Here is a 17,107-nt window from a genome sequence, read left to right on the forward strand (position 1 = left end):
TAAAATTATGGAAGCTTAACTTGTCTCAAAATTTCTTAACAATGCATTGGGAATTTTTTTTTAAGTCAGCTCATTTATATTTGTGGGTTTCCGTAGTAATCTGGGGAGCATCTGTACTTGCAAATTTCATTTGAATCTGATTGTTCTGATTCATCTGATTCATTTCTGATTGTTCTTTAATGTAAGTAGTCTTTAGTTTTCTCTGAAATGTCAATGTTGTAGGGTCTCTTAAAATCAGATCACAGAACTAGAGACCCATCAAATGCTGAAACTATGAATAACATCCCATAGTCTTCTCTTATTTGTGACCTCTGTGGTTTAGGGAAAATATACCTACTATTTTATTAAGCTGGTTGGTTCACATCCAGCTTGTAGTATCTGAAAGGCAAAGCAGTTTAGGTCCAAAGCTTATCTAAACCTTCTGACTCAGCTGTTGCTTTCACATTCCTTTCAATCCTATCCTGTCCACTCCTATCATATCCACCAATCCATTCATTTATCTGCTTTGAGTTCCAATTGGAACCACTGAAAAAATGGGCTACACTTGACAAACATCATAGATTATATAAATCTACATTTAGTGGTTTGAATGTTGATAAACGAGTAAGCTTTTTTTAATATTGTGATGTATTAGCAAACTAATTTTAATCCAAATCCAAAACATTTTCTAGAAGTGGAAAACTAGGGCCATGGTTAGGCTACAGTGGCCCTACTGTCTTGCTCTGAGTTTTATTCTCAAAATTACGTAAAATTGCTCAGTGTTTCACTGAAGCTCTAAAGGCTGTTGACAATCTCTCCCGGGATTTGGTGTGTGTGTAATCTATTTTTACCTCTGTATAACTTTACCTACAGAGTTCTACAACTAATTCTAACTTGTTTTGGAGGTTCGAAGTCTTTAGCGAAGGCCTCCCTGTTTGTCGGTTCACAGTTCAACTGCTGAGTTTATTTTTCCTCTGTTTTAAATATTTATTTATTTTATCTTTTTCTTTTCTTCACCCCCTTTTTTTTCCATTCTCTGAATTTTTTTTTTCCCTTCTCGGTAAATGGTTGATAAATACTCGTCTTGAATTTATAATTTTCCCCTTCCTCTTTTTTTCTTTTTCCTTCTTACCCTTTTTTTTCCCTTTCTCTTACTTTATTCTTCTATAATATTTCATGGGTAGATTAGTTTTGGTTTTCTTCCGATTTTCTCTGTATTAAGTTGTATATTTCTGCAGAAGGTGTTCTAATCTGTAGTTATGTTTTCTAGTGCATAAACTAGTTACTGTTTGTTATAGCATTTATACGGAACTGCTGTCAATGACACAAATCTGGAAGTTGTATTTGGGTTAATTTCTTTGGTAGAGCTAGCTACTTGTTTTGGTAGCCGTCTAGTTTTGGGTTGTGTGGGTGGGGTGGATTTTCCAGTTCCAACATTTCTTTATTGTTTAGGACATGTTTATATTTTGACCTTACGAATCTATGTTTACATCTCTGCTCCCAGACTGCTATTGTACCGCTTGATTTTTTATTTGCCTGCTGCCTTTTATGCATTAGTAATTGATAATGACTAGTGCACTTAAATTTGTGAGCTGGAATGTAAAGGGACTGAACCACCCTGTTAAAAGGAGGAAGGTATTCTCACATATTAAACAACTCAAAGCTGACATTGCTTTCCTCCAAGAAACTCATATTCGTTGTTTTGATAACTCCCGGCTTCTGTCAAAGTGGGCGAGTCAGCATTTTCATTCATCCTTTGCCGCTAAAGCTAGGGGAGTCTCCATTCTTATTAACTCAAATATTCCTTTTGAACTCCATAATAAAATATAGGACACAAATGGCCGTTTTATTATTGTTTCTGGTAAACTATATAACACTAAAGTTGCACTAGCAAACCTGTATGCCCCCAACTTTGATGATGTTAACTTTTTTGAACGGTTTTTTTCCTCACTACCAGACTTAAACTCATACTCTCTTATATTGGGTGGTGACTTTAACTGTTGGTTGGATCCTAAACTGGACCGATTGTCCTCTGTAACCAGATCACCTACCAAATCTGCCTTAGCTATTCAGTCGTCTCTCTCTAATTTTGGTATCTCTGATATATGACGTTTCCTCCATCCTACGGAGAGAGACTATTCCTTTTTCTCACATGTTCACCATACCTTCACTAGAATTGACTATTTCCTACTCGATAACCAACTTATCCCATTTGCCCACACTTGTGACTATCAGAGTATACTGATTTCTGACCATGCCCCAATTACCCTCTCTCTGAACTTTCCCGGTCTCCCTCAGAGGAACAAACACTGGCGGTTCGATTCAACTTTATTATCGGATGATGATTTCGTAAAATTTATTAAAGACCAGATAACCTTCTATTTTAACACTAATACATCACCTGAAGTGCCATCCCAGATTGTCTGGGATGCCATGAAAGCATATTTGAGGGGTCAAATAATCTCTTACACAGCAAATCTCAATAGAAGATCCCGTGCAGATCGAGCAGACCTCATTAACCAGATTAAAGATGTGGATCAATTATATGCCCAAACTAAGAACCCTGAATTATACAAGAAGCGCGTTGAACTCCAAACTAAATTTAACCTTCTGTCCACTCAACCTGTCGAACGCCAACTTCTCGAAAGCAAGAGCCGCTTTTACATTCATGGGGATAAGTCTGGTAAATTCCTAGCCAATCAGCTGAGGCGTTCCAAAGCCAAACAACATATTACAAAGATCCGGAAGGAGAACGGAGACTTTACATCGGATCATTTAGAAATTAATGACGCATTTAAAAATTTTTATTCTCGGCTTTATTCCTCTGAATCCCTGAATGACAATATCTCTGTGGATCAATTTTTACAGAATCTGAATATCCCCTCACTTTCATCTGATTTCAAAGCCAAACTCAATGCGCCTATATCACTAGAAGAAATATCTTTTGCAATTTCTGCACTGTCCTCAGGGAAATCTCCTGGACCTGATGGGTTCCCTGTGGAATTTTATAAATCATTCTCCTCACTTCTTTCTCCTCAGTTACTTTCAGTATTATCTGACTCGTTTAATTATGGCAAATTGCCACCCTCTTTCAATGAGGCATCTATTATTCTTCTTTTAAAAAAGGGCAAAGACCCAACAGAGTGTTCCTCGTACAGGCCGATCTCTCTGCTCAATGTTGATGTAAAGATCTTAGCTAAAGTGTTGGCTCATAGATTAGAAACCGTTATTCCCTCCATTATCTCTGATGACCAAACAGGCTTTATTAAAAACCGTCTCCCTTTTTTTAACATTCGGCATCTATTTAATATTTTATACTCAGTTCCAACTGGGACTCCTGAATGTGTTATCTCCCTTGATGCAGAGAAAGCATTTGATCGTATAGAGTGGAACTACCTTTTTGCAGTCTTAGAAAAATTTGACCTCGGCCAAAGTTTCATCTCTTGGATCCAATTGCTGTGCCTGTGTCCTACTGCTTCTGTTCTAACTAACTTTCAGAAATCCCAAGTATTCAATCTCAAACGTGGCACCCGTCAGGGATGCCCCTTAAGTCCCTTTCTCTTTGATTTGGCTATAGAACCTCTGGCGATAGCATTTCGAAAATGTCCTGAACTGACCGGGATTTGGAGAGGGGGTGTTGAGCATAAAGTCTCTCTCTATGCTGATGACTTATTACTCTTTCTCTGATATCCGTCTACATCCTTACCTCTAATGTTTTCACTTCTTGACCAGTTTAGCCAGATCTCTGGCTATAAACTCAACTTACATAAGAGTGAACTTTTCCCAATTAATAAAGAAGCACAAGAACTAATATTTCATGATCTCCCTTTTAAAGTAGTCCATAATCAATTTACTTATCTTGGAATTACAGTCACAAGGAAGTTTAAAGATCTCTTTCGTGAAAACTTTGTCAATCTTTCATATGCTACAAAACAGAGTCTGGTACAATGGTCACCTCTATCTATGTCCTTGGTAGGTCGTATCAATGTTGTCAAAATGTATGTTCTCCCCAAATTTTTATACTTATTTCAATCTATCCCAATTTTTATTCCTAAATCTTTTTTTGATTCCTTAGACTCTATTATTTTGTCATATCTGTGGCAGAATAAGTGCTCTAGAATTAATAAAATCCACCTCCAAAAATCTAAAAAAGAGGGTGGCATGGCTTTACCTAACTTTCGCTTATATTACTGGGCAGCTAATATATGTTGTGCTGCCTTCTGGTCTTTCTTCCACGGTCAACCTGAGTGCCCTAACTGGGTGGCAATGGATTTGAGCTCCACTAAAGAATTATCTATCTCTGCACTTCTTGGCTCTGCACTCCCTAGTAGTCTGCCCAGATCAATAGCTAATCCTCTGGTTAGACACACTTTGCGTATATGGGCTCAGTTCAGGAAATGGTATGGTTTCCAGGGGTTTTCCGTTTCTAGCCCTGTCGCACATAATCACCTTTTTTTACCTACCACGTTCGATTCAGCATTCCATGTTTGGTACAGGAAGGGCATTAGACATTTTGAAGATCTCTTCATTGATAATCGCTTCGCTTCTTTTCAACAGCTCTCTGTTAAGTTCAACCTGCCTAACGTTCACTTTTTCAGATATCTCCAAATCCGACACTTCACTGCTCCTTTAATTCCTAACTTTCCTGAAATGCCTGCGAAAAATGCTATGGACATTTTTCTCTCCATTAATCCACTAGGTAAAGGTTTAATTTCAATTATCCAAGATAAACTAGCAGCCTTACGACGGGCCCCTGTGGATAAAATTAAAATGGCCTGGGAGCAGGATTTAAATATCTCCTTATCCGAGGAGAGCTGGGACTCAGTTCTCAAATCGGTTAACTCAACCTCTCTTTGTGCTCGCCATTGTCTCTTACAGTTTAAGATTGTTCACAGAGCCCATATGTCTAAATCTAAACTATCTCGATTCTACCCTGGCATTAGTCCGCTCTGTGATAAATGCAAGAGGGGCGTGGCCTCTCTCATCCATATGTACTGGTTCTGTCCTAGCTTGGAGAAATTCTGGAAAGATGTCTTCACTACATTATCGGGTATTCTGAATCAGCACCTAGAACCTAACCCCTTAATTGCTCTGTTCGGTTTTTGGGGCGAGACAGATTTATGTCTGGGTCCGACCAAATGCCGAATACTATCCTTTGCCTCTCTCCTGGCGAGACGCTTGATCCTCCTTAGATGGAGAGATGTTGCCCCGCCCACTCATGCGCAATGGCTTAACGACATTATGGCCTGCTTGGACCTCAAAAATTCATTATTTAGTTCTCAATTCGGATTTAAAGTTCCATAAGGTCTGGGGGCCTTTTATCGAGTACTTTCATAACCTTCCTCTTGACTAGGGTTTTTTTTTCTTTTCGGTCCCTTGCTTTCAGCTCCCTTTTTTTTTTCTGGTAGTAGGCATTATTATCCTCTGTTGCTAAGTGTATTCACAGTCTGGGAGTTTGACTGTCCGGACTTATACTCTCTATATTGTGTGGTGGTTGGTCTGGAATTGTTTTTTTCTTGTGTTATGGGGTTTGGGGAGGACACTAAGCTCACTTGTCTTTAATTTAGGTGCTTTTTTGTTAAATTCTCTTCCTTTGTAGCATATTGTTATTGTATGCTTAACCTTGCTCTGTATTAATGCTCCTCATTGGAATTTGGGGTTTTTAATTTTGTAAAATGTTTTGAAAAACTAATAAAAAAAAATTTAAAAAAATAAAAAAATAAATTGCTCAGTGTTTCTATAAAATAAAGAAGAAAATATTTTTTTTAAAGTGAACATTTGAAGAATTTTATTTTAAATTCTATCAACACAATTCAGTTAAAGAACTAGAAAAATTAAAATTAGTGAATTTTATTTGAGATCTTCAGAATAATGCAGAATTGGTCCACATGGATAGTTTATGGAGGACCAGTAAACTAGTACAAATCGCTAAATGCAGAAAATGAAACCATGTAGTGTATTATAAATGCTTAGTAGATCCAGTCAGGCCAGGCAATAACTGAGTGAGAATAGTATTTTCTGTTTGAATGCTAGCTGACCAGTTGCGTATTCTTCGCATCTGCATTTTTTATGTTATTTGACATAAGCACAGAAATAGATTTAAAGTCCTAAGCTTACATCTTGGAAAGTTAGTGACTTAAGGAACAGATTGTCAGTTTATGCAGTGAAACTGTGTTTGCTGCAGGCTATTAAATAGCTGGATGAGTTTCTGACCATTGCGGAATAATGTATACAAAGATTAAATTGTACTTGTGGCCATATCACTCAGTCACAATTTTCTGAAAAACAGAAGGTGTTGACAAATGTGTGATGTTATTAGAAATGGCAGGAAGGGGGCAGTTGAGAATCAGCCTTATTTACTTGCTACATCAAAACAGTAGTTTTATATGACTGGATAGTAAATTGTTTGTGAAGTGCAAAGAGCTAACGTGTTGATTCTAATGGGTTTTTAGTCTTTGCATTCCAATTCACCTTAATACATTTTGGGCCAAGACACTTCATCAGGACTGGAATAAAAGAAAGTACAATTCATCTCTCTCCTATGAGTCTATGAATAATGAAAGAGGTTATTCATCCCACTGTAATTGTGACAGTTCTTTAATTGACCTAGACAATTAGTCCTATTTCTGTTCTCTCTCAGATCTGCAATAATCCCCTCTGAATGTTGTTGAACCAGTTTTTTAGGGGGGGGAATGCATTCTAGTACTCTGCCTTGAAAGTAAATTGTGCTTAATTTTTCCCAGTGGTTTTGTCAATTTCTTGTTATCTTTTTAATGACATTTTGTCCATTCATTTTTCTGTGTCTCCTGGTTCTTTAAATTTTTGATCTGATTCACTTTTTTTTTTACTTGTTTTCATTTCTTTTGGGTATGATGAAATGAGTTTCAGAACAGAGTTGGAGACTGCACATCAAATGGAACCGAGAGAAATTTCTTATTCTGGTCCTTTGTAACCCATCCATGAGAGTTTCTGCTAGTCGAAAGCAGGTGCTTTCAATGAGTGCAGCGAACACTCATGATAAATTTCCATTGCTAATTTACTTTGTATTTTAATGACTATTTTTATTCTCAGCAGGATCTCGGGATGATGTGAATCAAGCAATCAAAGACCAAGAGACCGTTTTCACTGGAGTTTTGTGGGTTTTTACTACTATCAGTGGACTGATCACTCTTCTGCCAGATGGAGCAATCCATAGTTTGAACAATAACTTTGCTCTTATGTTGTTTGGCTATAAGAAAGCACAGTTGTTGGGCAAGGTAAGCTGCTGAAAGGGTTAGTGAGGTACTAGGGCAATTGAGCTGTGCATTTGTTAGGGAATCTATTTAATCCTAGCAACACTTTCATTTATACACCACTTTAAATTAACATTTCATAGAAAATTATCAAACACAAATTGATGTCATATCACTTAGAGAGTAGAAGTGCCAAAGCTATATCTTTTAGGAAGTGTTTGAAGAGAAATGGAAGCATGGAAAGAATTCAGGACCTTGAGACCTTAAACTGAAGCAGAATCGCCTATAATGAAGCAAGTAAAAAAGATTAAGACTCCAGACTTTGAGGAGTGCGGTAATATTGGAGGTTATAAGGCTGAAAAATTTGGGAGAGAGCAAGCCACCATGAAGGATTTGTAAAACGAGTATTTCAGCAGTTTCTCAAATTTTGATATGTGGGCCTTGCTAAAACAGGAACTAATGTAGCATCACACACAAAATGCTGGTAGAACACAGCAGGCCAGGCATCATCTATAGGGAGAAGTGCTGTCGACGTTTCGGGTCGAGACCCTTCGTCAGAAACTAATGTAGCATATAGACTTATTGGCATATATCACTCACATGAGAGGAGACCACTCCCTTCAAACCGGCTCTGCCATTTAAGGCATTGCTGAACTGAATGTAATCTCAACTCTCCATTCTTTCGACTTGTGATGACCTATCATCACCTTGTTCATCTTTCTTTGCCCTAAAAATATTCCAACACTGTTTCCACTATCGTTTGGAAAAAAGTACTTTTTAAATTGTACTCCATTTCTATCTTAAATAGGTAACCCTTTAATTTTAAATAATAGCCCATGTTTCTTCATTCTCCCACTAGGGGAAACATCCGTGTCCGTATCAATCCTGTTGAGACCCTTCGGGACCTTAAATGTTGCAACTGAGGCAGCTCCTACTCTTTTAAATTTCAGTGGATAAAAACCTACACTGTCCAGCTTTTCCTTGAGAAACAATTGCCTTGTACCAGTGTAGTAAACTTCCTCTTAAGTGTTTCCTAAGCATTAACATTCCTCCTTAGGAAGACTACAATTGTACATGTACTTTAGCTGTGGGCTCATCAAAACTTTACAAAACCTGAAGCATAACTTGTCTACTTTTATATTCAATAATAATGCTTTGTTGGCCTTTCCAATTACTGCAGCTGCATCTTGCCCTTTTGCAAATAACGCGAGACAGCAGTGCTAACTATGGCTTAATGGCAGAGCTACTGCTCCAGAGTTTCATTGACTCTGGTTCAATCCAATGTTCTGGGGCTTCATGTGTGGAATTCACACACGTTGTCTGTGATGTCATGGGATTGCTACAGATGCTTCAGTTTCCCAAAGGCATGCTGGCCAGAAGGTCAATCGACTGTTCCTGGTGCAGGTATGCAGTGAACGAATCAGGGTAGAGTGGATGGTTATGTGAGAAAATGTAAGTTACTGGGAAATGAGTGGCAGAGTCAAATTGGTACTGAAGAGGGCCAGCACAGAATTGACTGAAATGTTTCCCATGCCAGAAGGAAATATGAGAAACATCCAAGGACACCAAGAGAGCTATGCAATCTCATAATTTAATTTCCTGACCAATTTCATTTTTTCCCCATAAACTTCATTTGCCACAACTTTGTTCATTCATTTAACTTGTCTGTATCTCTTTGTCGTCTTGTGTCTCTTCACCTTCCTTGATTATTGAAGTAGCAGCTATGCCTTTGGTACCTTTATTCCAAATCATTCATAAATTGTGAAAGATGAGAACCAGCACTAAACTCTGTGACACAATGCTCGTATCAGAAAATGACAGTTTTATGCCTTGTCTCATTTTGCTATTGGCCAGCTTATCTTCAATTCACAGCATGAGAGATGAATGGAAATTTTTTGTATTCATTTGCATGATAATCATTTAGTGTTAGAATACCTGGGTTTTATGGGACATAGACTGAGGAAGGTCATGTAGGAAGTAACAAAGTGTGGAAGAACAGATATTAGAAATGTTCATGGCATTTTTCCATGGCTTAAAGCAGTCAGATGTAATATCAAAATTACAAACAATTAAGTTTGGTTTCAGAACAATTGTCGGAGATGGTAGCTGGGTGGGTGGAAGTCATTCCTGCCTGTGGCCATCAAACTTTGCAACTCCTCCCTCGGAGTGTCAGACACCCTGAGCCGATAGGCTGGTCCTGGACTGATTTCCACTTGGCATAATTTACTTATTATTATTTAATTATTTATGGTGTTATATTGCTATATTTCTACACTATTCTTGGTGAGACTGTAACAAAACCCAATTTCCCTCGGGATCAATAAAGTATGTCTGTCTGTACAGTGATGGTGATTCTCTGATCAGGAGTGAATAAGATGAACCAGTTGAGGTCCTGTCCATCTAATGGAGGCTTAAGTGAGAGAATGCCTGTGCATCGTAATAACTGTGAAAAATGTTCCGTTCTTATTGATTCTTCCTTTGTGTCACCATACAACAGACTTGTTCTTATGTTTCACCTTTCCAAAGCTATTTTTATTATTTTTTAACCATCATTAAATTCTGTTATTAATTTAACTCCTAATTTAGTCCTTTACCAGTTCTAGTATTAGAGTGAATCTTATTTTCTCATGTTTTATCTGTCCAGAACTGCAAATAATACACTCTGGTCACTTTATTAGGTACACCTGTACACCTCATTAACATAAATATCTAATCAGCTAATCATGGCTGCAACTGCCTGCATGAAAGCATGTAGATATTGTCAAGAGGTTCATTTGTTGTTCAGATCAAACATAAGCATAGGGAATAAGTGCGATCTAAGTGACTTTGACCATGGTGCCAGACAGGGTGGTTTCAGTATCTCAAAATTAAGTCTCTAGAGTTCACAAAGAATGGTGTAAAGAATTTTAAAAAAACATCCAGTGAGCAGCAGTTCTGTGGGCAAAAATGCCTTGTTAATGAGAGAGCTCAAGAGGAGATGACCAGAGTGGTTTAAACTGCCAGTCCTGATGGGCTAAATGCTTTCTATGCACTTGTAATGTACCACACCATATCCCGTAGTACATTTCTTGGTATGTTCTCTTCTGGTGTTTCTGCTTAATCTTCTGTTTAGCTTCTAAACTCAACATCTTATGAATTCATTCACATATACCATGCCCATTATCCCTTTATTGGAGCATGCCTCCTTTCTGATTTAATTTTCTGAGGTTGGCCTGGGGTCACTTAGTGGAATCTTGCTGACTGAAGACCAAATTAGCCTGAAAAATTATATTTGAGTTGTGAATGTAGAGGAGGGGAAAAAATGGTAAGGAAGCCCAGCTCTCCTCCCCATGGAAATAGAGCCCAAAGCTAGCCTAACTCTTGACCATTCTCTACCATCATTGCAACCTGTCCTATATTTATTATTCTGAATTGTCTATTGATTTAATTTAGCTCTATTGATAAGCATAAATTTTTTAAAAAAGTTAGTTACCTTCATGTTCAATAGATTTTTTTCCTATGCCTGTGTATATACAGGTTTGACTATAATAAAACAAACAGCTTCATTTTCATTGAAGAATTTCAACTGGAAATTTCTTTGTAGCTCTGATTGTGTTTTTTTTTAATCCAGGATATAGTTCTAGTTTTACTATACTGAAAGTTTCTGCTTTATAGACAGTTGCTTGGTGTTCTCCAATTTAATTTTTTTAAACAGTAATGGGCAGTAATGTTAACCCCGAATATTGTATTTCTGTACAAACTTGGATCATAAATACTAAATGATCACATAGTAATGAAAACACTATTCGAATTGTTCTGAGATTGAATTTATTTTTTTAGAACATTACCTTTTTAATTCCTGGTTTCTATGACTACATGGACCCAATAGATGATGGCTTTCTACCATTACCTCCTCTGGAAGATGAAATAGAAGTGTGTTGTAATGGTGAGGCAAGTGAAAGAGCATGCCATAATTACACAGTGCTATCTGACAATATGCCAGGTATGTTGACCATTACAATGGGACAATTTCATTTGATTTTTGTCTGTCTAATTTAAATAATTGCAGCCATTGCCTTGATCCAGGTTTGCTACTGTAATTAGTACACTAGTTGGAATAATAGCTAGATGCAGGAGTGAGAAGATACAGCAATAATTATAGTGAATTTACTTTATTCCTTATATCCTTTATTCCATACATGAGGAGTAAAGATCTTTACGTCTCCATCTCAATGTGCAATCATAGTAATTTATAATAATTTATAACAAATAGAACAGTCAATGTAATATAGAGTACACTCAAGTCAGTGTGAGTTCATCAGTCTGAAGGCCTGGTGGAGGAAGCTGTCCCAGAGCCTGTTGGTTCTGGCTTTTATGCTGCGATACCACTCCCTGGATGGTAGCAGCTGGAATAGATTGTGGTTGGGATAGCTTGGGTCCCCAATGATCCTATGGGCCCTTTTAACACACCTGTCCTTGTAAATGTCCTGAATCATGGGAAGTTCACATCTACAGATGCACTAGGCTGTCCGCACCACTCTCTGCAGAGTCCTGCAATTAAGGGATTTACAGTTCCCATGCCAGGCAGGGATGCAGCCAGTCAGGATGCTCTCAGTTATGCCCCTATAGAAAGTTCTTGGGATTTGGGGGCCCATACCAAACTTCCTCAACCGTCTGAGGTGAAAGAGGTGCTGTTGTGCCTTTTTCACCACACAGCTGGTGTGTACAGACCACGCGAGGTCCTCAGTGATGTGGATGCCAAGGAACTTGATGCTGTTCACCCTCTCAACCCCTGATCCATTGATATCAATAGTGGTTGGCCCATCTCCATTCCTCCTGTAATCCACAACCAGCTCCTTCTCTCTGATAAATTGTTTCTTGAAGCTAAATGAAAAAATGTGAACATTTCTAATTGGGGAAACCTGCTGCCTTAATAAATTAAAGGCATTAACTTGATTGAGCCAAGTTAATTTTTATGGTTAAAGTAATGGGCATTAAAGGAAGTGGGATTTCAGCGTTTTGTATTTTTATAAGGTGTTGGGGGTTTAAATCGAGGTAGGGAGTGTTTTCTGTGTCTTTAGTATTTGCTGTTGCCATTGGTTAGTGTTATTCTCCTTGTCGGTTATAGACTAATTGTGGAGGATGGACTTGCAACATGTAATCTTCCTGATTTTTATCACGAATTCTGTAATGAAATTCTATTTTCATTATTTGAAGAACACTCCTTTGGCTCCATATTCAGAATTTTATTCCATTATCTAACTGTTTTTCCACATAAGTGCTATTAGAACCCTGTTTTCAGTTAATAAACAGCATGTTCTGCAAAAGATACTTTGCAAAATATGCATGATTATTTACAGTAAAATAGCTAGTTTGAACTTTGAGCTGGGCCATTGCTTGAAGAATTTTGATGGAAGGCAAATATGTCTAAAAGAAAAAAATACAGCAAAATTGAGAGTATATCTGATCCTAAATATTTGCTGGAGTCATATTTTAAACAGGTCAAGAAACTTTCCTGAATTGTATTTCATACTATTGTGCATCTCAGTTCATAACATTGCCTCCCTTGCTATTGTAAATAGATTGGCTTATAACAGGGTAAATACTGTTATCCAAGGTAAGGCCAAATACTGGGTAAACTACAGTGCAGTAAAGATCTGGCAAATCTACAAGTTGAATCAGACTTGTACTGTAATGCAAGACAGTCCAATATTTGCATCTGAATAAAGAATTAGCTCTGTGTAGGTGTGGGCATTCTGCCTTTCAGTTAAACTGATATTGCATTATGTAGGCTTCGTGGAAAGTAGTGAGTTGGAAATAGTTTTAAACTCCAGATTTTGTGACACAAAAATACTACTGTTGTTCTTTTGAGTCATTCTTTTGGGGATTTTGAATCTGGTCTGTGTTCGAAGGTTGAAACTTTCTTTAATCAGATTTCAGCAACAGAAATCTAAACTGCACTGGGGAAGTGCCTGCAGAATAAAAATCTTCTGATAAGAATCACTTTTTATTCATAAGTTTTAAATGGAGAAAATGTATTGTTCATTGTTGTTGCTTTTGACATGTATGTTAGATTTTTTTGTGTGTATTTAATATATTGACACCAATTGAGAATCTTGTACAATGCATGCACTGGGAATCTGAGAAAGTATAACTGACAGTGTAAAATTCTTGCTCATTTGTTTTCAATAGATTAATACTTTTAATATATAGAAATGCTTTTGCTCCTTACAAACTGATATTCTCTTTTTTTTTCTCTGTGGTGCATCTTTTGGTCTGTTTCTTTGGGTTATATGTACAGAAGACCATGATGGTGCAAATGGCATAAACCTGCTTGGTAATGACATCAAGATGTCTAATAATCCCCTTGCAGTATCTGGCACAATGAGAAAAGGTACAGTCCATTGTTTAGGGTTGGGGGAGGAAGGAAAGAAAGGGGCCTTTTTATGTTGGAGTAAAATCTAGATGTGCTAAATCATTTTCTGGATTGTATGTATCTTGAAATTTGAGCACTTTCTTTTACATTAGTATTTAAGGGATTCAAAATATTAAAACCTTGATACAGCTTATCAGTCCCACCTATCTTCCAAAAATAAATTTAGTAACTTTATTAATTTGTTAAATCAAACAAAACAGAGCCTAGCACAGTGGTCACCCCTGTCCATGTCCCTGATGGGCCGAATTAACATTGTCAAAATGAACATCCTTCCTAAATTTTTATACCTTTTTCAATCCATAGCAATTTTCATTCCTAAAGCCTTTCTTGACTCGCTAGACTCAGTCAGATCATCCTACCTATGGAAGAGCAAGTGTCCCCGACTGAATAAAGTTCATCTTCAAAAATCTAAAAGTGTTGGGGGCATGGCTCTGCCCAATTTCCACCTACACTACTGGGCAGCTAACATTCATTCTCATTTTTATAATCAATCCAACTGCCCAATATGGGTGACAACAGAGCTGAACTCGACTAAGAATGTTTCCATCTCTGCAATTCTTGGATCCACACCCTTTTTCGTACGTCTAAAACAATTGCTAATCCTGTCATCAGGCACACCCTGAGAGTGTGTGCTCAGTTCAGAAAGGATAGTGGTCTTCATGCCTTCTCTCTTTCAAGTCCTATTCTACATAGTCATCTCTTCCAGCCTTCTATACGTGATTCAACATTTCAAGATTGATACAGAAAGGGCATCAGATGCTTTAAAGATCTTTATTTAGACAACTGTTTTGCATCATTTGAACAACTGTCTGCAAAGTTTAATCTATCCAACACTCATTTCTTTAGATATTTGCAAATTAGACATTTTATCCACCCTCTGATACCAAACTTCCCTGAGACACCCAACACAAATGTCATTGATATGTTTCTCTGTTTGAATCCATTACACAAAGGACTAATATCTATTATCTGTGACAAGCTGGCAGCTCTGAGGCGAGCCTCTCTTGCCAAAATTAAAACTGCTTGGGAGCAAGATTTAAATTTTTCAATGTCATATGAGGTATGGGATGAAGTCCTCAAATTAGTTAACTCAACCTCTTTATGTGCCCACCACTACCTGTTACAGTTCAAGGTCGTACACAAGGCCCATATGTCTAAAACTAAATTATCTCACATTTACCCAGATGTTAATCCCTGCTGTGACAAATGCAAAAGGGGTGAGGCTTCCCTTATCCATATGTACTGGACATGCCCTAGTTTGGAAAAATACTAGAAAGATGTCTTCCAAACTCTATACCAAATACTTAATTACAATCTGTAACCTAATCCTTTGATTGCTCTTTTCGGCACTGAGGGGGACGTGCACCGAATTCCGACTAAACGTCGCACACTGTCTTTTGCTTCTATATTGGCCAGGTGCTCAGTTTTGCTCAAGTGGAGGGATGCTGCCCCGCCCACTCACGCTCAGTGGCTCAGGGACATCATGTCCAGTCTACACCTTGAGAAGATCCACTATTCAATCCTCAATTCGGACATGAAATTCCAAAAGGTTTGGGTGTAGCGGTGTGCTACACGCAGCGCTGAAATAACAACACGGAGTCGGTGAGCTGCAGTTGCAAAAAGAGGTTTATTCAAACTTCGCGGCCTCGCTTTAAAGCCTTCCTGACCCCGCCCTCCCTGGGTGGGAATGCTGTAGGGGGCGCATATTCACAGTCCCGTCCCGCGTGTGGGCTTTTCCCTTTGCTGGTGAAGCAGGCTTGGCGCCCTTTTTGCAACCGGCCTCAATGCCGGCGCGCGCTGCTTTGTGAACCGGTTCGAGTGCGCTGGGAAGTGGGTCGCCACATAACCCCCCCCCCCCCCCAGAACCGGCGATACACCCCCCAATGTCCACAGTCTGGGCCGGACCCTGTTTGGGAGGTCTGCCTCTGCGCCGCGGTGCCGGAATCTCGACCGGCTGCGCCAAGTCCACATGGCCCGGTTTGAGTCGGTCCACCGTGAAAACCTCCTCTTCCCCCCAAAGTCCAGCACGAATGTGGACCCGTTGTTTCTGATCACCGTAAACAGCCCCTCGTAGGGCCGCTGTAGCGGTGCCCGATGTCCGCCCCGTCATACAAGAACGAACTTACAGTTTTGAAGGTTTTTTGAGTACGCAGGTCGGGTTCTGCCCATGCTGCGAAGTGGGTATGGGGGCCAGGTTACCGAGCCTCTTACGTAGTCTGCACAGGACTGCTGCGGGTTCTTCCTCTTGCCCCCTTGGGGCTGGTATGAACTCCCCTGGGACGACCAGGGGTGCGCCGTACACCAACTCGGCCGACGAGGTGTGCAGATCTTCTTTGGGCGCCATGCAGATTTCGAGCAGGACCCAAGGAAGCTCGTCCACCCAGTTAGGCCCTTTGAGGCGGGCCATGAGAGCCGACTTCAGGTGACGGTGGAAACGCTCCACCAGGCCGTTCGACTGTGGGTGGTAAGCAGTTGCATAGTGCAGCTGTGTCCCCAAAAGGCTGGCCATAGCTGACCACAGGCTGGAGGTGAACTGGGTGCCTCTGTCGGAGGTAATGTGGGCTGGTACACCAAAGCGAGATACCCAGGTGGCGATCAGTGCCCGGGCTCAAGATTCGGAGGTGGTGTCAGCGAGCGGGACCGCCTCTGGCCATCTTGTGAACCGGTCCACGATAGTCAGGAAGTGCCGCGCTCCTCGCGACACTGGCAAGGGGCCCACAATATCCACATGAATGTGGTCGAAACGCCGGTGGGTGGGGTGGAACTGCTGCGGCAGAGCTTTGGTGTGCCGCTGCACCTTGGCTATTTGGCAGTGCATGCACGTTTTGGCCCATTCACTGACCTGCTTGCGGAGTCCGTGCCAAATGAACCTGTTGGCCACCATCCGGACGGTTGTCCTGATGGAGGGGTGCGCTAAGTTGTGAATGGAGTTGAAAATGTGTCGCCGCCAGGCTGCCGGAACGACGGGGCGGGGTTGGCCGGTGGTGATGTCACAGAGTAGGGTCCTCTCACCTGGGCCTACGGGGAGGTCCTGGAGCTGCAAACCGGAGACTGCAGTCCTGTAACTAGGGATCTCCTCATCTGCCTGCTACGCCTCCGCCAGTGCTTCATAGTCAACCCCCGGAACAGGGCTTGGATGTTAGGGCGGGAGAGGGCGTCCGCCACGACATTGTCCTTTCCCGAGACATGCCGGACATTCGTGGTGTATTCGGAGATGTAGGACAGATGTCGCTGCTAGCGGGACGACCAGGGGTCGAATGCTTTCGTGAACGCAAAGGTAAGCGGTTTATGGTCCGTGAACGTGGTGAAAAGCCTACCTTCTAAGAAGTACCTGAAATGCCGGATTGCCAGGTATAGCGCCAACAGTTCCTGGTCGAAAGCACTGTATTTGAGCTCGGGTGGTCGTAGGTGTTTGCTGAAAAACACCAGGGGTTGCCAGCGACCCTCGATGAGTTGTTCCAGCACTCCACCGACTGCTGTG

At 40.1% G+C, this 17,107-nt stretch overlaps 1 protein-coding gene across 1 annotated transcript in view; it reads left to right on the forward strand.

Annotated features, from left to right (window-relative positions):
* The window catches only part of pask (PAS domain containing serine/threonine kinase), a 70,681-nt gene that overhangs the window by 9,345 nt on the left and 44,229 nt on the right, over positions 1-17,107 (forward strand). The window contains exons 8-10 of the mRNA XM_073040601.1: positions 7,051-7,235; positions 11,031-11,193; positions 13,492-13,584. Coding sequence (XP_072896702.1) covers positions 7,051-7,235; positions 11,031-11,193; positions 13,492-13,584 — 441 coding nt within the window. The remainder of the gene's footprint in view (positions 1-7,050; positions 7,236-11,030; positions 11,194-13,491; positions 13,585-17,107) is intronic.

Source organism: Hemitrygon akajei, chromosome 3, assembly GCF_048418815.1.
Source record: "Hemitrygon akajei chromosome 3, sHemAka1.3, whole genome shotgun sequence".
In the NCBI taxonomy this organism is placed as follows: Eukaryota; Metazoa; Chordata; class Chondrichthyes; order Myliobatiformes; family Dasyatidae; genus Hemitrygon; species Hemitrygon akajei.